Genomic DNA, 21,802 nt, shown 5'->3' with positions numbered 1-21,802 from the left:
CTTGAAGGGGGGAGCATGTTCTCCTGTGTTTGGGAGTCTGCACAGTCCTTTGCTTTGTTTTGCATTGTGCTTCCTTTGGTTATGTTGAGTCATCTGCTTATGCATGTTTACTTGTAAGGGAATACCCTCCCACCGGTCTAAGTGTCAAGTATTGGGATTTCTTGTTTTGGGTGGTCGGCATGGGAATCCTGTAAGCGGCCTCGGCCATCCTATATAAGTAAAGTCGAGATCATTCTCCTTGCTTATCTTTCTCGTGATGTACTAAATTTTCAAGCGAATACATTGCGAGATTTCTTTATTCACAAGCATTCTTTATACACTTGTTTTCTCAAACTACCTTTGCGCTCCGTTCAACGGTTTGAAGGCTTGCGGCAATCAGGTTCTTGCCGCACCGCACGGGCCGAAGTTGTCAGCCCGTGACACACACGGCCATGCAGGAAAATTGATCGAAGAAATTGCCCTCCATATGGAGCACCGATACGGATATCTACCCCTCAACAACCTACCTTCAAAATTGATAGGAAAATTAATCTATTAAATTCAACCCTATAGGCACCGGTAAGGGTATCTACTTCTCTACAAGTAAACGAGCTGAAAAAACTTGCATATTATCATGGGAACTAACAAGAAAGCTTAAGGGGGCATTTGGATGATACCCCTTAACCTGGTTAAGAGGAAATCGGAGCAAAAATAGACTTGAGATCAAAGGAAAATAAAGTACGACCAGTCCAAATATTCACTAAGCATGTATGGGATTTATTAGAAGCGATTTTTGACTCACCAAAGGTTGACTGCACCGATAAAACTATAAGCAAATATGTCCATATAAAAACTAGTGGCATTTCTACATCAAACGCTAATTTTGCATAATATTGATAAAATCATCAAAGGAAATTAATCTTTTTCATTTACTTGAAGGGGCATGTACTGAACTCTTAGATCCAAAACAAGTGTTTTGGTCAAACCTAAAACTCCTAGAGAAATCGGATTCTCACCAAAAACCATTTGGAAATGCGAAGTCCCAAAGATCCCACCATTTTCAAATCAATTATAAGAAATGCAAGCTAGACGTTCCATGAATGCCTCTTCATGTGAATGATGAATGGAAATGACAAACAAATCAAGGGTTTGGGCTGGGATTTCGTCTATTTTTAAAAGTTGGGAATAATGTCCAGGTGGGTCGACACAAATAAAACGTACATGTTAATGCATATACACATGCATTCCCATGATATTCTTAACATATTTGAGACAAATTCTGTTTTCAAAATTCAGAAAATGACATTTTTCAGAAACTGATTTCAAGAGGTCCCATTTGCGCAAAATTGAAGAATGACGCACCATGGTTTGGGCAGAATGCCATCCTTTCATCTATGTAATTGAATGAATAAATGCAAAGAAAGAGACATGAGCAAAGCATGGAGGTTCTCTTGAATGAACAATGGATTGAATATCATAATTTTGCCAAAACGGTTCCACCAAGGATTGAATCTACTCCATCCATGAGTATGACTCATCTTAAAATGGAACAAATCAAGCAAAATAGGCTTGTTTCAACTTATTTCATATCCTAAAATTTTTAAATCAACAATTAACAAATTCATCTAGTTGGAATCCGATTCTTTCCAAAAATCATTTGGAAATACGACTTCCCAAAGATCCACCATTTTCAAATCACTAATACGAAATGCAAGCTAGACGTTTCATGAGTGCCCCTTCATGTGAACAATGAATGGAAATGACAAACAAATTGTGGGTTTGGGATGGGATTTCTTTTATTTTTAAAAGCTGGAATGATGTCCAGGTGTGTTGATACACAGAAAATGTACATGTTAATGCATATGTGCATGCATTCTGATGATATTCTTAACCTATTTGAGACAAATTTCTGTTTCAAACATCAGAAAATGGCATTTTTCAAAAGCTGATTTCAAGAGGTCCCATTTGTGCAAAATTGAAGAGTGAAGTTGTAACTCCAGACTTAGGTTTATACAAAAATAATGCATGTTGTACAAATAACAATTTTACTCATAGGCACAAAACCAGGCTCTATGAGGCTGGGTAGGCAGTCTGACCACACCGGGACATGGGTCAAACTTAGTTCTGTGTGCATGCCAAGTTTGGCTGAAAATTTGCTTTTAAAATCACTTTTTCCAAAACTAAATACAAATAAAATTAACCCTCTAAATGGAAACGTGGATAGTAAAATGGAAAACAGGGATTTCCGCCTTGTCTATGAGAAGTGAACATACTGATACTCTCTCCGAGTGATACTGAATCCATCGATTCACTCTTATTGGAAATTGGCTTATCAGAGAAATTAGTTGAGAAATATACTATTTGGACAAAGACACTCTAGGAATTACTGAAAAAATACAATTGTGCGCAATTTGAAATAGAATTATTTGAACTAAAGTTAAGAATAGTCAGATTCAACACTAAAGAAATATGATTTTAGCTTCATTCGGGCTGACTCACTTGAATTGGATTGGAATGGTGATCAAATATGTGGAAATGTGGACATGAGGCACCATTTTCTAAAAATGGTCACTCTAACACTAGAATTTGAGCTTGAAAGCTGGAATTGAAGTTTCAAATATTATGCTAAAACTATAGAGAACTTATGATGAAAAATGGTGGAAAATTTGAGAAAATATGTTATTTTTGGATCATTTCTAACCAAATGTAAGATGATAAACTTGTTTTGAGAGTTTGTGGAGATGAAAAATACTATGATTAATCTTAGGTAAAGAAATTCTCAAGATATTATTACTATTCTTAAAAAATTAGAGGGAAATGTGATAAAGTGGAGTGGACAGGGGCAAAACGGTCATTTTAGGTGGCAATAACCTGGATGATCGAGGTCCGAGTGTGTGATACCTTGAATAACATTGCTTGATTTGGTGTAGTTCACGGCTTATACATTTGAAATGTTTTCAAAAAAATAGTTCAAAACCTTGAATGTGAGGAGTAAAATTGTCATTTTCTGTTGAAAATTTGGTTGTCTACAAATCCAAGTCCGTATCTACTAGTTTTTCTCAAGTGTTGCCTTATTTTCATAAAATTATCTATTATTTTAGTTCAATTTATAATAATAAAACACAAGAAATTGAATATAGACTCAACTATGTTTAACTAACTAGGTCAAGCTAAATTTGGATCCATATCTAAATCAAATCAATTGCTAATTAAAAACAAACTCAAGTTGCATGTATTCTCAAAATAAATCAAATGTAGTTCCAAACCCAGATACAAATAGGTTCTAAACAAGTGAAATCCATATTCAAATCCATTTACAACAATGGGGAACAAGTTGGATCCGAATCCAGTTGAACTCACAAATATGTAAACCTTTGAACAATATATATATGTGTGTGTGTGTGTGTGTGTTGAAAATGGGTGGGATCTAAATCAACATTGGATATCAAATTCTAAACTTTTTAAACATCATTCAAGACCAATAAATTGCTACAACTACATTTTAAAAATTATAATAATTATTTATGTTAAAAATAACATATTTTAAGATTCTTTAAATCAAACACAACTAGTATCAAATCTACCACGAAATTGTGAATTTCTGAAAAGCACCTTAATTTAGTATAACATTCAGGCTAATTTGTTCCAAACCTGTTTTCAACAAAATCATATTTCAATGAAAAACGAAATAGGGCTAATGGATGTTCAACGCGTCATCAGTAGGATTAGTTGAAATAATGTTCTAACGCCAATCTATTGAAAACAACTAAAATAGGGACCAAAACATCTAGCTCAGAACAAATCAAATCCTGATCCTACTGATATGGATTCTCTATGCAACATGATATATGGATCCTGTATATGCAACTTATATGGAATCATTCACTTACAACTAACAAAATTAATTACGCAACAATATTAATTTCTACAAATTCTAAGTTAAATCGGCCCCTCTTCTATCATTTGGCTTTGAACAAGGCTGAATGAGTTTTGCGTATGAGTCGAGCTTTTGGTATAAGTCAGTTCCGGAGCCCAGAAAACATGGTCGTGGTCCAAACGTTTTTCTTTTTTTTTTTTTTTTTTTTTTTTTTTTAAATACTCATAAAGATGAGTTTCGTCATATGTTGTATGGTTTCAGAATTTCTAAAACAATAAATCCAGAAACTTGCAGAGCCCTCTTTCTGTAACTATTTCATAAGAAAAAATAGGCACATAAATAATCTTTTGTTAATAATATTTTTGGAAAATGGTGGAAAGGATGAAAAAATTAGGACCTTTGACCGTCCTCTCACCCGACACGCTCATTTTCTCTCTCCTCTTATTCCCTCCAGCAAGTTCTATGGCCATTCTGGCCACCTCGGCGTCTGGCGACATCCGTCCACAGGTGGCCACCGTCGCAGCTCGGGCGAGATCGCTCCCCCCTTTCACACCTTTACTTATTTATTTGCATTTAGTTTCAGGGTTTTGATTTTGCTAAAAAAAAGACCGAACAGCAGCCAGCGGAGGCATTAAGCCAGACGAAGCCTTCGATTCTTCTTATATATATATATATATATATATATATATATATATATAAGTGAATAATGATTATAGTTAGTCAAAATTACCTAATTATCTAATCGGCCATCAAAATTAGATAAATGGTTGACAAAAAAACAAAAAAATCTATTAACTATTTATTATGATAAATGAAATGGTTCTAATTAGATGACTAATTAGTTAAGGTACCAATCGATAACAAAGAAAGTGTTAGTGATGCATTTTTTGGTGCATGGTCCAAAAAGACGAGAACTAAGAAGGATAATGCTACAACTTGGATTGCATAATTTTCCAAAGTTGATAGTGTGCTTGTTTTTCTAGCAATTATCAGCAAAATACAAGTCATTATGAAAAATAAAAAAGTGTGATACATGTATTTCTTCCTTTAATTGAAAAATGTCTTTAAATAAACATTTCTATTAAAAAATCAGATTTATTGGCATTCCCATTAAAAGCCAAGTTCAGCTGAACCACGGTAAACATTGAAACAGGGAAGGCATTGAAGCACTGTTAGTTGGTAAAATTAACTTGGAGATAATCGACCATTCATAGATCGTAATATATCTAGCATATAAGATATTGTGCAATCACAGTTTGAGTCCAAAAGATGTTCCGTCGTATCTACAAGCAAAGGAGAAAACAGAAGACATACAAGACCAACGGGTAGGGAACATAACGGAGAGGAAAGGCCTGCATAAACAAATTCCAGCTGCCCACAAGACTCAAGCATGGTGGTGGTGAAGGTGTTGCAAGTGGAGAAGGCGGGTGTAAGCGCCGTCGGGACGAGAGATGAGCTCGGCGTGGCTGCCCTGCTCCACAATCCTCCCGTCCTGCATGACCCCGATGCTGTCCACGCCCCTTATCGTAGATAGACGATGTGCCACCACCACCGTCGTCCTCCCCTTCATCAGCCTCTCTAACGCCTCCTGCAACACATGCTCAGACTCCGCATCAAGCGCGCTGGTTGCTTCATCCAAGAGTAGCACGGCCGGGTTCTTCAGCACAGCCCTCGCAATGGCAATCCTCTGCTTCTGCCCGCCGGATAGTTGGATACCCCTTTCTCCCACTGCAGTCTTGTAGCCATCCGGCAAACCGCTGATGAATCCGTGAGCATTTGCCGCCTTTGCTGCCTCCACCACCTCTGCTTCTGTTGCCCCTTCCTTGCCGTAACATATGTTATCATGAATGCTAGCCGCAAACAGTGCAGGTTCTTGCTGCACCAGACCGATTTTCAGGCGTAGGGACTTGAGATTGAGCCGCCGGATGTCCTTCCCGTCGATTAGGACTTTCCCGGCTATGGGATCATAGAAGCGCTCTATCAATGCAATCACGGAGCTCTTGCCAGACCCACTGGCGCCAACAAGAGCTTGGCTGTGGCCGGCTCTAATGCGGAGATTGAGATCCTTAAAGATTATCACGTCCGGTCTCGAAGGATACGTAAAATCGACATGGCGGAACTCAATCTCACCTCTTACCTCCTCGACGGGCTCGTTATCGGGCTCGTCGGGATCTATCCTGGTTTGGCGATCGAGGATGGCGAATACTGAGCTAACGGCTTCGCCACCCTTGATGATCTCTGGGGCGAGACTCACCGTCTCAGCCACAGAATTGGCAGTGACGACGAGTACCACGAAGACCTTGATGACCTTTGAGAAGGTGGAGGTACCATGCTGCACCAGTCTGACGCCGTACCAGAGAATAAGGGCCTCGGAGGCATAAAGGCAGAGTTGGGAGACGCCGAAGAGGGAGCCGGAAAGTTGACTGCGCCGGAGACTGCGGCGCTGAGGCACCCTGAGCTCGTTTCGGAAGAGACCAAGGATCTTATCTTGGGCATTAAAGGCAGCGACTGTTCGGATGTTGCTAACTCCTTCCCCTGCGACCATGCTAGCTTTGGCATGTGCTTTGGCTGTATCCCCAGCAAAGCCCTTGAGTGAAAGTTGCTGCAGCACATAGAGGAGAGCGTCACAGCGCGCCCAAGCTGGAGCATGCGTGTGTGAAGAATGAGAAGGAGAGAGAGGGAAGAGAGAGATTGTCTGGGACCCACGGAGTGTTTGGAAAGAATAGTAAAATCCAAAAAAATAAGTGGGCATAAATTTGCCCATGCGGCAAAAGACACAAAATTCATGATATATCATCAACTCAAGTATCTCAGATCTGACCTGCTACTTTACATTATTAAAATGGCTGAAAAAACGTTCCAATAATATTAGATTCTTAGATTTCGAAATGGTCACCAGTAAAGGAACCAAAAGTCCGAGAACGTGTCATCACATCCCCAATGCGATTCTAACTCGAAGAACGTTGTGAACCCCCTTTATTTTCAACTTAGACAGCTCGATCAGGGAACGAAATTTGTCAGTGATATAGAAAAATCAATTTAAGAAAAACAAAAAAAAGGCGTGCACTACTATTGCACGACATTTCGTGCAGAACAAATTCAATCATCCACCAACTGAAGGTCAAGGCATCATTTTATTTTGTTTCGGGAAAGAAAGGTCATCAATTTTGAGTCATCGTTTTTTCTTTTCTTCGGTAACAATCTCAGAGTAATGGTCTTGAAGGTGTACAGCCTTGATGAAGCCGTATTGGACAGTACCAGTACCAAGCATAACCAATTTCATTGCAAAAATTGAAGACTCTAGGTCACAGGTTAAAGCAGCACAATAATGAGGAAATGGGAGGCACAAGGAGGGTACCCAACACTGTTCAGAAACCAAGGCCCCATGAACTCGATTGTCCAAATCAAGGACATGGTCAAAAAAGTAGGACAACCTTGCGAATGAGAACAAACAAGTGCCTACCTATGTACACGTGGACCGACAGCAACAGGGCGAAGCCTGAGGCTTTCCTCAGGGTGGTGGCCCCGCCCACATGACAAAGGCAGATGACATGACAGTGAAAAGCACAGAAAAGGATAAAAATATGCTACGAGACAAGCAGTCACGGGATGAGAGACCCAGACAGCTTTCACATGGCGATCCAGACGCTTTGACACCTAAATAATTAAGAAGCACAACTGAGGGAAATAATGCGCAGTGTGATCTACAGCTACTAGCCCACGGCCAGCCTAGTGGGCACAACCCATCAATCATCGATCAGTTCACCTAGCCTTTCTTCCATGTACTTTCCCCCAACTGCACATGTGGAAAAAGGTACCAAACCTCTCAACTCTACCCCATCACCGTCCAAGGCAAGCAGATGGTGCCTGAAGACTGAAAAGGCCGTCCAGCAAGATGGAATCCCATAATTCGGGCAGACAGGAAACCAAAGCTAAAAAGGCATTATTGGAGAAAAAAGAAAGCCTTAGTTCAGTCACCATTTCAACTATTCTATGTTCCCATTAAATTCCTACAACTGCAGTAGTTGGGAATGTTTTGGATAATCGACTATCTTAGACTTGCGCCACCAACAGCTGAACTAAGACCATGGTGTCTTACGAAGTTGAAAGGGTAACAATTGCAGGACCATCCATAAAGCTCGATAGAGAATGACTGTATAACTTGGAAAACTCGTCTCCCAGCTTGGTGGCGTCGCTCGTCTTCCCACAGACCAGCAAAGTAATTAGCGGTCCCGGTATTATGTCCACAGAAGTGTGCAAAACAATATAAATGGTGAGTTCGGCGATTGGTACCTGGGCGAAATTGGCCAGCACGAGAAGAGGAAAAGTTGCAAGAATGAGCAGAGAGACTCGCCACTCGATGATGAAAGCAACGATGAAGGATGTGAGCAGAGAGGTCATGTTCTGGAGTATCACGGAGATTCTCTCTGAGATGGCAGACTTCACATTGGTTGCATCAGTCGAAAGACGAGCGGCAAGCTGACTTGAGTTGTTCTCATCTTCATCAAACCATCCAACTTCATTCCTCAGGATTGCTAGGGCACGGAGAAGCACAAGAAGAGATTTAGTTCTTGTTCTTGATCAGTTTCTTTCCGTTCAGAAATAAGAAAAAGGTAAAAAAGTTTTACACCTGACAGCATCATTCTCCTGACCCGGGTCGTCAGGTTCTCACCCATGATACTGAAGAAGTAGTGCTGAACCAGATAAGCGACGACAGCATAAAGTCCCACTCCAATGTAAATGAATACGAATTCTCTGGTCTTTGATTCCATGACTCCAAGATTCCTATAATAGAAAACTTCAATCATGTTGGCCATAAGGATTGCAAATGTTGGCCCAATGAAACCAGAGAGCACAGAACCAGCTGCGCCCAGGATGGTATATGGCCATTCCGGCATATTTAGCTTCAATAACCTAAAAAAATAACCATCTGGAACGGGATTTTTCATGTCAGCATTGGATATCATTTCCAGCCTTCCATCTGCTCCAGTGCTGTACTGATAACTCAAGTTTCTCAGGCTGCTGGACCGAAGGCTCAGTGATTTTGTGGAGAGGGAATGGCTGAGGCGGGAGGAGCGAGAACGCCGTGAGAATGCTGAAGCAAGGACGTGGCCACTTCCAGCCATCTCCTGGAAGCGGATGAGGGAAGCATAGGCACCAGAGCTGCCCTTAGCTAGAAGCTCTTCATGATTTCCCAGCTCCACGATTTGACCCTGCTGAAGAACAGCGATGGTATCAACATTCCTAATGGTAGAGAGACGGTGTGCAACCACAACGGTGGTCCTGCCGACCATCAGTCTATCAAGGGCTTCTTGGACAACGCTCTCCGAAGCTGCATCAAGAGCACTAGTTGCTTCATCGAGGAGGAGGATTTTGGGGTTCTTGAGCATTGCCCTGGCAATGGCAACTCGCTGTTTTTGGCCACCAGACAGTTGAATTCCACGTTCTCCAACCTACATAAATTCAGTGTGTTGCTGCAAGTCAATAATTGCATGAAAAAGAACAGGTGAAGCAAACTTTGCAAGAAATATTCTTTCAAACGAATGGCATGGGAGATTTAGTAGGGCTGCTCTGAAGAGAGAAATGCATGGCACCCAATCTGCTTACCTGTGTATTGTAGCCATTAGGAAGCAAAGCGACAAAGCTATGCGCATTTGCAGCGGTGGCAGCAGCTTCAACTTCTTCCGTTGTAGCATCTGGCTTGCCATATAGTATGTTTTCTAGTATGGTGGTCGCAAAAAGTGCCGGTTCCTGGTTTACCAGACCGATTTGCTCCCTTAGCCAACTTAGTTGCAGAGTTTTGATGTCCACATTATCTAGCAAAACTTGTCCTGTGCACAGGAGATGTGATTACATTGACCATCTAAAAAGTAAATTAACCAGAGAAACTAATTTATGCAGAAGATATATCATTCCGTTACCCTGATTAGGATCATAGAATCTCTCGATAAGAGAGACAACTGTACTCTTTCCGGACCCACTACCCCCAACTACAGCAACTGTTTTACCAGCCGGTATAATGATGGAAAGCCCTCTAAATATGAGCACATCCGGTCGCGAGGGGTAGCTGAAGGTGACATCTTTGAACTCTATATTGCCTTCCACGTGGTCCAATGCACTCCCTTTAGCGGTGTCATGAGTGATACAGGGTTTCTGCTGAATAATCTCCATCAGTTTATACCCAGCAGCCTTTCCCTTGCTAAAGGCCCCAAGATTTGAGAAGGACTGACCTAAACTCCTGCAAGAAATGGTTGCATGGAAAGTTAGGTATTGATGTTACTAAGACAGAGAGCCATCTACGGAATTGAAGTTTCGAAGCTTTTGCCCATGATTAAGAAGCTCTCGTGCTTACATTCCTCCAACAATAGCCGAAAATATGGCTGTGAATGCTTTACCACCATCAGTCACCCCATTTCTAATGAAAACTCCAGCATACCAGAAGACGAGAGCCCATGACATGCATGCTATCCCATAAGTGCATCCAATTCCCAAACCTTTTGCCATCCCAGCCTTGTACCCAAGCTTCAACGTGTTCTGTATGGCTTCTGAGTACGCATTCAGGGATTTGTTTTCTCCTACAAACGAATACACTGTACGAACTTGCGCAATAGCCTGTAAAACATGAACTCGAATGTAAGGAATCCAGAGTTGAGGCTGCTTGGGGAGACTCAAGAGCATTAATCTTTCAAGAATTGTTCCTACACATCGTCTGCCTGTGCGCCCACGAGCCAGTAGGTATTAAAATAAGGGACTTGAAAATTCAGTCACATCTTGGGACTGGGTTTACACTGTGAGTGCACGCGCTCAGGACCAGGCCTGTTTGAGGCTGGTCAAGTCACCTCTTCGTTAAATTCATATTTACATGGTTTTCAAGATCAACGTGAAGGATAACATCTTCATATCTTAAAGCCTAGGAAAAAACAACCTTTTTACCGCAAAATTTTAAAGTGTCAAGTCCTGTGAAATTGATAAGCCTTTACAAACCAACAAATGAGCTTCACAAGTTCAGTGGAAAACCAAGCAACTCCACGTGCCTTGGATTTTTTTGTATAGAAAAAAGGCAAAAGAAAAACGAAAAGACGAGGGAAATGGGGCATGATCAGAAGACGAGAATTTCACCTGCTCTGCAACAGTTCCGGCAGTTGCGTAGGATTCCTGGCTCTTCGAAGTCAAGCCAGTGAGAGTATATGCATATAAACCTCCAGCGAAAGCGATGCCCGGTATGACGGCGACGCTCAGCAGGGCAAGCCTCCATGCCGACACAAAGCCAACCACTAATCCCGCAAGAAAAGTGGAGAGATAGTGGATGAAATTTCCGACCTAAATTTACCCGTGAAGCTAAAGAAAGTAAGCAACTTGAAAGCCATTAATGGAATACTTTCTATTTTGACGCCAGTGATCAATCACCTTCTCACTGATGGCGTCCTGGACGAGCAGGGTGTCTGTGGAGACGGTGAAGACTATGTCGCCAGTTCTCGCATCAGTGTCGAAGAACCCCACATCCTGCTTCAGCACGGCTTCAAGGTACTTTATCCTGAGCTTGCTTGCTTGCCTTTCTCCGGTGTACATCCAACACGCGATTTCTTCAGCCAAGAAGCCAACATCAGCGGAGAGTATGAAAACGGCGAGACAGTGCATGTTTGATTTTCCATTTTAAATAATATCGGTCTTCTCTCCCTCATCGTTCCTTAGCATTGGTTTCAACGGAGGAGTTGGGGCTCAAGGCCCCTAGATCATCATGTATATAAAACATGGGCACATGACCGTCATATTCACGGCGCTATATAGTAAAAGGGTGCTTGCTCAGGAGGATGAAGGACCGATACAAGGCAAGCAAGGCAAATAAATAGCAATTGTCGTCAGGGACTCGATGGTCCTTTCATTGCATTGTCACCACCAAGAGATAGAAAGATGTGGACACTACCCGGCGTAGATCAAATCAAAGGCCCCGCTTCAAATCCGCAGAAATAAAGTACACAATATAGGTCAAAAAGTCCAGCACCCAAAAATAAAATCAGTGGATAGCTAGTTACAGAGAATGTGAAAAAAGACGAACTTGAAAGAAACTTGAAGACCCATTGATGCCAGCGTTGGAAAAGGGAAGAGAAGAAACTTCTCAGGCCCTTTAATTAATGCTCCCCGAAAAACAGAGGGTGGGCTCTATGTTGACCGTTTGACAGAAATAGTAGGGGAAACAGATGAGCGCGAGCAAGAAGAGAGCGAGGAGGAAGAAGATCGAGAACTCTGTGAAGAAAAGATAGAAGCTCGAACTCTGGCGGATGAAGGAGCGACGAAAACGGAGGAAAGATTACCACGAAAATGAAAAGCTACCAAAAATAGGAAAAACACAAAATATGAAGCTTCAAACTCAGTAGATCCGTTCTTCCCCTAAAAAGGTGTCCTCAAACCATTAGAAACCTCCGCAAGTAACTTTGACTGTTACCCCACTTGCAATCAAACACAGACATTGACAGACGAATGGTAATGCCCGTTTTCCAGCATCACCACGTGTCCCGCACATCCTTTTCCTTCTTATTTTCTGTTTCTAGTGATCGAACATCAACTGCATTTTCTTTTTCAGAATACAGTAAATCGAAGAAAAAAAAAAGGAAACTCGCTAGAGGTTCCAACTCTAACACAAGTAGATAAAAAGACCGTAATAAGAGTGTAAAAAGGAAAAAGATACAAATGGAGGAAAAAACCAAAAGAAGTAACACAATGCAAAAGCTAAATCCCCCATTTCGGTTTTTAAGTAAACCATTATGCGATCAAGATGCCGGAGAGAGAGAGAGAAGAAGGGAGGGAAAAACAAGACTTCTGAAAGATCCAGCGTTTCGCTAACCCAAAAAATCCAAATAATGTAGGGAAAAACAGAAAATGAAGACCTGAAGCTACCATCATACTTCGAAGGTGAATGACATCGATTACGGTGAAAGAAGAACGAGAGGAAGAGGGAATATGTATATAGATATATGAGAGAGAGAGAGAGAGAGAGAGAGAGAGAGAGAGATGCATACCTGCATAAGAGGAGGCGCAAACAATGAGTCCGAGATAGACGAAGTAGAGAGCGTACTGCATTTATTCAAAACGCAGAGATCAAGGAAAATACAAAGACCGATCTCATCGCTAGGTGACTTGCAGTCATCTTTTTCAGCATTCTTTGTTCGGAGAAAGATTGGGAAATGGAGGAGGAGGAGCGAGAAGAAGAGGAAAGAAGAGGTGTTGCGCACCTTTGAGACCTCGTGGGTCATCTTCAAGGGATCTTCCTGGTTCTTGCCGAAGCCGTTGACGAGGTCACCGAAGAAGAGGAAGAAGACGGGCATGGCCGAGCCGTGGACAACGGCGCCGAGGGAGCCAAGCGACATGAGCAACCAATCAAGGCCGTCCGCGCAGGAGAAGAGCTTGTAGAAGGGCACGCTCTGCTCTTTCTTTTTCTCCGCTTCTACCACCGCCTTAGGCTCTGCAGGTTCCGCCATCTTCCCTTCCCACCCGATAAATCCGACAACGACTCTCTCTCTTCCGTCTGTGAGAAGGAGGAGGAGGACGACAACGAGAATGTTGATTACAGGATTAGGGATCCGATCCGTTCCTTCGGCATTGGTCTCAGGCAACTCCGACCTGAAGGTAGACCATCTCTGTTTATGTGTCGTGCGCGCAGTTGCAAGAGGAAAGAAAGTAAGAAAGAAAGAGAAAGGGGAGGAGGAAGAGATCAAGAACTAAGCAGGAGCGGCAGTTTGAAGGTTACGCCACAGATCATGAAACTGTTTCCTTTTTCCTCCTCTTCCTCCACCTCCACCCCCACTCTCGGTTTCTCCCTCTGTCTCTGAAGAAAAAGAATAGTTTATATGCACATATAGATGGACGAGACTCTACCGACCAATAGCCCATTTAAGAGCCATACAGACGCTGCTGTCTCGCGCGTCTCAAGTCTCAACCCACCTTGGTACTGTGGTTAGAATGTGGATCAACCATGGTAACTCTTTACCGCATCGTGGCCCGAGCGAAGGTTAGATGGAATCTTCATGGCCAGGGCAGGCGGAGTCAGACGCAGAGTGAGAGAAGAAGGGAGGGCGAGAGAGGATCGCCTCGTTTTTAAAAAACTGTTTGCTTAGATAGCCGAGCCACCCTCCCCCAACTTTCTCTCTCTCTCTCTCTCTCTCTGCCCTGAAAGGCTCGCGCTCTGATTACCGGGCCCCATGTATGTCCCCGTGGGCCCACTTTTCCCATTCCATGTCTGTGTCCACAGCAAGAAAGCAGAAACCTTGGTTGCAGGCGTCTTTGGTTCGATTCCTCTTGGTGACCATTAAATCTGTGTAACGAGACATTTTAGTAACAATTGTACTATGTCTTGCCTATGCACCGAACTCAGTTCTGAACCCCTGAATGTAAGAAATAAGAGTTCAGGTCCTCGGAACCCGGTGGAGGTCGAACGCCTTGGCCTTGCTCACGCCGTGGGGATCTTGTTCGGATGCAACAAGCTCGAGAGATGGAGAGAATGTGGGTGTGTGTGTGTGTATGTATGGGTTGTCGCGCATCCCTAGGGAAAGAGCCAACTTTTTATATTTGATTGCCACGATTGAGCAGCTTTTATAGCTACGCTCCACCTGAACTCGCTTTTACTCATTTATTTTGTTAAAACTAAAAGTTGGTCAAGTTTGTCCAAATGAAATTAAGTGTTTTTGGTGCGCTATCGATTAAAAAAATATTATATTAAATAATTTGATATTTATCGTTTGCATTTAAATAAAAACACGTGCCTGCTTTTGGGTTGGCATTTTAGATTTGAAACATTAGTTACCACTCAACAACAACCTGGCCGTGGGAGCTTCTAGGGCCATAAAAGCGTGACACTTAAAAATGATGTTAATCATCCCCCCTTCCCCAAAATTGGTCTCTTCCACCCCTCCCCCCTCCTTTTCCCAGCAAAATTGTGCAATTGTTTATAGTTGTGATGTCATTTATAGTAAAAAAAAAAAAAAAGGCGGCAAAAAAGATGTGTCACTGCTGCTGGCCTCGCAGTTTGGTTTACTAATATTTTTCATCATAGTTGGTGAACCTATAGCAACAAAATGTTCAATTTCAAAGTCTGGTTTATTGACATTTTTTCGATGCCGTTGATATCTGTATACAATGACGGACGGCATAGATTGTCCGAGTAAGTTATACTAAGGTTGTGTTTGATGGCGGCAGATCATCTTACATCCCGGGCTGATTTAAGATTCCATGATTTCAAGTCCTCAGACCTTAAAATCCAAGTTTTTATAAATGGTCCTTTTGCTCTCACATCTTCACTCTTATCTGTGTGGACCTCGACTGTTCTTGTTTCCTTTTTTTTTCAGGTGTGCAGATGAAGGAATGTCAAGTTTCAGGTAGGTCTCTCTCCCTCCACCCCTCTCTTTCTCTCTTTTCTCCAACAGGCGAGGAGGATGAACTTTCTCAACATGCCCTCAACTCTATCCGTCCTTGAACTTCTGAAATCCTTAGCAGTGTCGGGGGTTTCAGCCAAGGGTTTATTTCTTAAAACCCTTGGCAGTATTCAACTTTTTTTTTTTTTTAAATTAGGTGAAGTTCAGAGCGCTCAGGTGTGTTCCCCCCCCCTCCCCTTTTTAACTGGCTTTCTGAAATCCTCGTAGTGCTGAGGGTTTCAAGTTTTTCAAAAAAATCCAACAGATCGTTTCTTATCGCAGAGGGAAAGCCAGCCACTGTAGCAGATGATCAGTCGATGAGCATGGAAGGCCGCCCAGCGACTCGTGGGGATGTGAGATCCGTGATAGAGATCGGATGGGGGGGTGGTCTGATCTCTAATCCACGGATTTCAACCCCCTTGTGGATTTGAAATCCATGGGATAGAGATTTTGTCCTTTGTTTTATTTTGGATCAATCCATAAAATCTGACCTCGGATCTAAGATCTAAGGTAACAAACAAGCCTTAAGAGTATTTGAGGATGTATTAAAATATGGTTCAGGGACAATCACATCATCATTATAGTCTTCCAATGTTGACTGTCATACATAGGTGGAGATTGTAACTGATATTAACTGTGTGCCAATAAAGGTAGACATTGTGATAGATTTTGTTCACAACTATGGATGCTAAGAGCCGATTGGAAGAGGCTGTTTGGATTGCAGGGATGTTACTATAGAGTGTATGGTAGTGTGGATCGAAGTTTATGTTCCACAGTTTTTTCCACGCAATATCAGATGCGGAGAACTTTGTCTGTTGTCCAAAAGGTAGTTGCATGCACAGTGACAGGGCCTGTGAGCTGCCACATGGTATTGGAAGTTTTGGGATTTGAATGGAAATATACAGGTAGGACCTGAAAATAATGTTTCATTGTTGTCCTCAATCAAAAGAAGAATGTATTGGGATAACCTAACTATCTTTTTTATTACAGGGACACAATAAAAAAAAAAAAGAATTTATCATCTTGTCCTCCTAAATGTCATTTTAGTATACAGACGCACAGAAAATGTATTTTTCTGTGCTACCATTTGTCTTAAGAGACGTAACTGCTCTATTGTCTTAATGCCCAGAAAAATGATATCAAATGTGGTGCATTAGGAAAATTCTGAAACGATACTCCATTACCTAAAAATACATGTTCCATGGGTCCGTGCACAGAGAACGTGCCTTGTTCAAAAAAACGGGAGAAAAATGTTAAAAACGAGTTAGTCATTAAACACAAAAAAAAAAAACCTGTTTTTCTTTAAAACGTGAAAATAAATAAAACGGCTTTTATTCCCCTTTTTGTATTTTTTATGTTTTTTACATTTTCCCCATGTTTTTGTGTTTTGTGTTTATTCACATTTTTTCACACTTTTTATATTTTTTTATTACCATATCTTTTTTTCATATTTTATTTTTAATTTTTTAGCTTTTCAGAAATTTGTCATGTTTTTTTCGAGAAAAATTCCTTTACTGCATTAAGCTTGAGAAAAAAAAAAACTCGATGTTTTATACCCGAAAACAAATATGAAAGGGTGCCGAAAAATAGTGTTGTACTTCGGATTGCTTTTCATCAGCCCCAACCAGACACCAAATAGTCATTCGCCTATGCTAAACTACGTGTTTCGACCAAATAACTTAAGTATAAAACCTGTGACCACTTGATCGAACGTTGAAGCGCACAATTGGAGTCCCTCCACTTGCTGGCTTGAGAAGCATGCACATGAAAGTACGATCAGTTATACACTTGCACTTCATCTGCTTTAGTTGGATATGCAATCACCTCTAACATTTTTCCGAGAATGCAACTGTAAGGTTTTGCTGTGCGAAGCAATACTTGATCACCTGTAAAGAAAACAACCGACAAGCAATCGTGCACAGCTTCATACAACAAAACTTTGTGCTTGCAGGTTTTGGGAAATGTTAGGGGTGATTGTATATGTGATTGAGGCCGATGAAGTGCAATTGTATGATTGATTGTCCATTCGTGCGTGCTCTCCTCAAGCCAGTAGATGGAGGGACTCCAATTGTGCATTGGCGGACAGGTTCACAATGCAAAACCTTATGGTTGCATGCTTCAAAAAAATGTTAGAGCGATTTCATTTTCGATTGATTCTGATGAAGTGTGATTGTATGACCAATCATACTTTCATATGCATGCTATTCAAGCTAGTAGATGGAGCGACTCTACTTGTTCGATTGAAGCCGATGAAGTGTGATTGTATGTACAATTGAGGTTGATGAAGTGCGATTGTATAACTGATCGTGCATTCATATGCACGCTTCTCAAGCCAACAGATGGAAGAACTCCAATTGCATGTTCGAATGTCAATCAAATGTTGGAAGGTCTTATACCTTAAGTTATCGGTCAAAATACATCATTTAGCAAAGACAAAGCACAATTTCATGCCTGATTGAAGCCGATGAAGAGCGATCTCAAGTCCAACACTATTTTTCAGTGCCCTTCCCTCTTGGGACGCACCATGCTAAAGGGCAAACTGTGTTCGTAGACCAAGTTCTTGTCCAACAGTGACATGGAATAAAGTCGGTTAGTGTGGGGAGATCATCGTTGTTATGTTGTGCATGAAACTAGTCAATAGCTCATTGTGGGTACATATACAACTCAAGCGGTATACATGAAGCTCCAGAAGGTGGCCTTAATTGTGCTCATGAGTAGGAAAGTATGAAAAAAAAACAATCAACTAGCGATTGCGCATAGCTACCAAGAGCAAAACCTTACAAGGGGCGATTTCATCTGTGATTAAGGTCGATAAAGTGCTATTGTATGATCGATCATCCTTTCATGTGCACGCTCTTCAAGCCGACTGATGAAGAAACTTCAATTATGCGATAATGCTCAGCTTCGCACAACAAAACCTTATAGTTGTATGTCTTTGGAAATGTTAGGAGTGATTATATGTCCGATTGAGGCTGATGATGTTTGGTTGTATGATTGATCCTGCTTTCGTGTGCACACTTCTCAAGCCCGTAGATGGAGAAAACTCAAATTGCATGCTCGAATGTCGATCAAATGGTGGAAGGTTTTATACCTTGAGTTGTCATACAAAATGCATCATTTAGCACAGGTGAAGTATGATTTCATGCCCGATGGAAGCCAACGAAGAACGATCTTAAGTTCGACATTGCTTTTTGGCACCCTTCCTTCTTGGGACGCACTATACAAAATGACATATGGTGTTCATCAACCAAGTTCTAGTTCAACAATGACATGAAATACATCTAGTTAGTGTGGGAAACATCCTTGTTGTTATGCTATGCTGGGGATGAAACTAGTAAATCGCTCACTGTTGGTACCACATAGAACTCAAACAGTGTGCATGATGATGTGTGATTGAATGACAGATTGTGCCTTCATGTGCACACTTCTGAAGCTAGCAGATAGAGAACTCCAATTGCATGTTCAAATGTCGACCAAATGAGGGAAGGTCTTATACCTTGAGTTGTTGGTTTTAACACATCGTTTAGTAAAGGCGAAACACGATTTCGTATCTGATTGAAGCTGATGAAGAGTGATCTTAAGTTCGAAACTATTTTCTAGCACCCATCTCTCTAGGGACGTATCATACTAAAGGGCAGGCGGTGTTCGCACAACGAGTTCTTATCCAACAATAACATGGAATACAATCAGGTAGTGTGGAAAACATCCTTGTTTGCTATGTTGTGGATGAAACGAGTCAATGGCTCATCATGGTGCCATATAGAACTCAAACGGTATATATGAAGCTCGAGCAAGTGGCCTTACTTGTGCTTATATGCAGGAAAGTGTGAAGGAAAGCAGCAGACAAGTGATCACACATAGCTTTGCACAACAAAACCTTATGATTGCATGTTTTGGGAAACGCTAAAGATGATTGCATATGCGATTTATTAGCTACTCAATATATGAAGGAAATAAACCTCTTTCCATACCTTTAACGTGTGAGACTAGTATCCATTTATATTGACATTCATTCGTATGTTACAAATGTATGTTATGGTAATAAGGATATACTTGCTATATATGCATTCAAGAATATAAATTGGAAATGGTTCACTCTGGAAAGTCTTTCATGTAACTGCAGACGTTGTATTTATGTGATTACGTATTGAGAAGGCTGGTTGTTGATATGGAGCTGCAATTTTATTTGCAATGCCTGGACAAAGTCTCTTTAATGGCTGGATGATTTGCAATGGCTGGACAGCAGGTCTTGACATAATTAGCATCAACGGCTGGATAGTCTGTCTTAACATGCCCCGTCAATTTGAGTGTGTAATCAACTACATTCAAATTGTTTGTAAATTGAAGATGTAAATGAAATTCAATGGTTTTGTTAAACCATTAGCAACTTGTTCATTTGATCGTAGGAATTGAATCTTGATGTGGCCTTTGTTGACATGATCTCAAACGGAGTGGAAATTGATTTCAACATGTTTGGTATGGACATAAAAAATTAGATTGGTTGCCAAATAAAGCGCCCCAATATTATCGCCCCAGAATATGGGGGCTACGGTTGGTTTGAAGCCGAATTCTTGTAGTAAGGACTGATTTCCAAGTAATTTTGCAATGCCTCCTGCAACAGACTTATATTCAGCCACTGTGCTAGATAGTGCTACAGTCTGTTGTTTTCTTGAGAACCATGAGATGACATTTCCTCCAAGAAATTTCACGTATCCTCCGGTCGACTTCCGGTCATCTAAACAACCTCCACAGTCAGCATCAGCATAGGCTTGAAGAGTGAGTGGATATGTGGTCGATTTGAAACACAAACCATAGTTGAGAGTACCTTAAACATATCGCAAGATTCTTTTGATTACTTTCCAGTAATCAATGGTAGGTCGATGCATGTATTGGTATACTTTATTGTCTGAAAATGAAAGATTGTCTGGTGAAGCAGGCACACTGAAGTGCACTGACAACACTTCGGTAGAATGTATTGTTGTCATACGGGATTCCATCCTTGTGCAACTTGTGGGTGGTGCTCATAGGTGTAGTCGATGCCTTGACCTTTTCCATGTGGGTTTGTTTAAGAATATTGAGTAGATAATTCCTTTGACTGAGATAAATACAATTATCTTGATAGAGAACCTCAATGCCTAAAAAATATGACAACCGACCCATATCTTTGATGGAAAAATTTGTTTGAGCTCTTGAATTACCCTTGACGTGACCTTGATAGATGTTCCAATTATCAATATGTCATCAACATAGACAAAAATGAAGACTTGGCAGCCTTGAGAAATGAATAGAGAGGGATCCGAGTTAGAAATATGAAATCCCAGATCTTGGAGAAAGTTACTGAGGTGCATGTACCAGGCACGTGGTGCTTGTTTTAGGCCATATATGGCATTTATAAGACGACACACATGATTGGGTCTATTGGGGTCTTCATAGCCTTGAGGCTGCAACATATAAACCTCCTCTGAGAATGCCATTCAAGAAGGCATTATCAAAGTCGAGCTGATGAATGTCCCATTTGAATTGTGCTGCCTAGGAGAGAAGCATGCGTACAGAGGTTGGTTTAATGATGAGACTAAATGTCTCATTGAAATCAACCCCAGCTTCTTGAAGACAACCTTTGGCCACGAGCCTAGCTTTATTTCTAGCAATAGTGCTGTCAGGATTATATTTCAGCTTGTAAACCTACTTGGATCCAATAACATGAAAATGATCTTGACAAGGTACTAATTCCTATGTGTGATTGTGTTGCAAAGCACAAAATTCAGCATCCATAGCACGTCGCCAAGCAGTAGATTGAAAGGTGTCTGTATAAGTAGCAAGTTCATAGTGATTTTCAGTGGTATGGGACTGAATGGTTACATAGGTGAGGTGAAGGGAGTTCTAACGGGTGGTTAACACTTGGAACAAGTGGTTCACAGGGACTAAGTCATTTAGTTGCTGTGAACAGATCAGTCGATGGTGGTGAGGAAATGAGGATTGGGTCATTTTGGTTTGGTCGTTGGATGATGCTAGGCCGATTTTGGTTTTTGTGGTCTCGGTTCATGGGAAAAGGTTGCCATAAATTGATGTTGGTAGGGCTACGACTGTTGTCCATTTCTAATAATTGGAACCCAAGTTTGCTTTCATCAAAGAAAACATGTCGACTGATATAAATCTTCCTCTCTTTGGGATCAAAGTACATATACCCTTTGTATTTGACACCATATCCAATTCACACGCCTTAGTTTTGGGTTCCAACTTGCCTCGAGGATAAGCTGTTAACACAGGATAACATGTAGCTCCAAAAATTCGAAATAGAGAGTAGTTTGGTCTATATTTGAACAAGATTTCATGCGGTATTTATTGACTGCCATGTTTCCTGATAAGTCAATTTATAATGGACACTGCTGTTTGGAAAGCATTTACCCAAAACCGAGATGGCATATTGGACCCGTTAAACATACAAAGTCTCATTTCCACAACATGTCTATGTTTCCTTTCAACTAATCTGTTTTGTTCAGGTGTATATGGGCAGGAAAATCGATGGAAGATACCATGTTCG

At 41.3% G+C, this 21,802-nt stretch overlaps 1 protein-coding gene across 1 annotated transcript; it reads right to left on the bottom strand.

The window, feature by feature from the left end:
- Window positions 1–5,046: 5,046 nt before the first annotated feature.
- Window positions 5,047–13,726, bottom strand: LOC116258937 (ABC transporter B family member 19). Its single transcript, XM_031636440.2, has 10 exons — window positions 13,087–13,726; window positions 12,874–12,928; window positions 11,264–11,439; window positions 10,976–11,176; window positions 10,209–10,468; window positions 9,778–10,094; window positions 9,464–9,687; window positions 8,487–9,309; window positions 8,150–8,391; window positions 5,047–6,458 (listed from the first exon to the last, which is right to left on the bottom strand). Exons 1-10 carry the CDS (start codon window positions 13,330–13,332, stop codon window positions 5,241–5,243), a joined length of 3,762 nt encoding a protein of 1,253 aa, XP_031492300.1. The 5' UTR covers window positions 13,333–13,726; the 3' UTR covers window positions 5,047–5,240.
- Between the last annotated feature and the right edge of the window lie 8,076 nt (window positions 13,727–21,802).

This window comes from Nymphaea colorata, chromosome 8, assembly GCF_008831285.2.
Source record: "Nymphaea colorata isolate Beijing-Zhang1983 chromosome 8, ASM883128v2, whole genome shotgun sequence".
Classification (NCBI taxonomy): Eukaryota; Viridiplantae; Streptophyta; class Magnoliopsida; order Nymphaeales; family Nymphaeaceae; genus Nymphaea; species Nymphaea colorata.
This window is presented reverse-complemented; position numbering and strand designations above follow the sequence as displayed.

Excerpts from the sequence above, each read along its gene's own strand:
- LOC116258937 (XM_031636440.2), bottom strand. The coding sequence starts at position 13,332 with ATGGCGGAACCTGCAGAGCCTAAGGCGGTGGTAGAAGCGGAGAAAAAG. Across the intron at positions 12,929-13,086 it reads TGACCCACGAGGTCTCAAAG|TACGCTCTCTACTTCGTCTA; the intron begins GTGCGCAACACC and ends GAATAAATGCAG. Across the intron at positions 10,469-10,975 it reads CCGGAACTGTTGCAGAGCAG|GCTATTGCGCAAGTTCGTAC; the intron begins GTGAAATTCTCG and ends CATGTTTTACAG.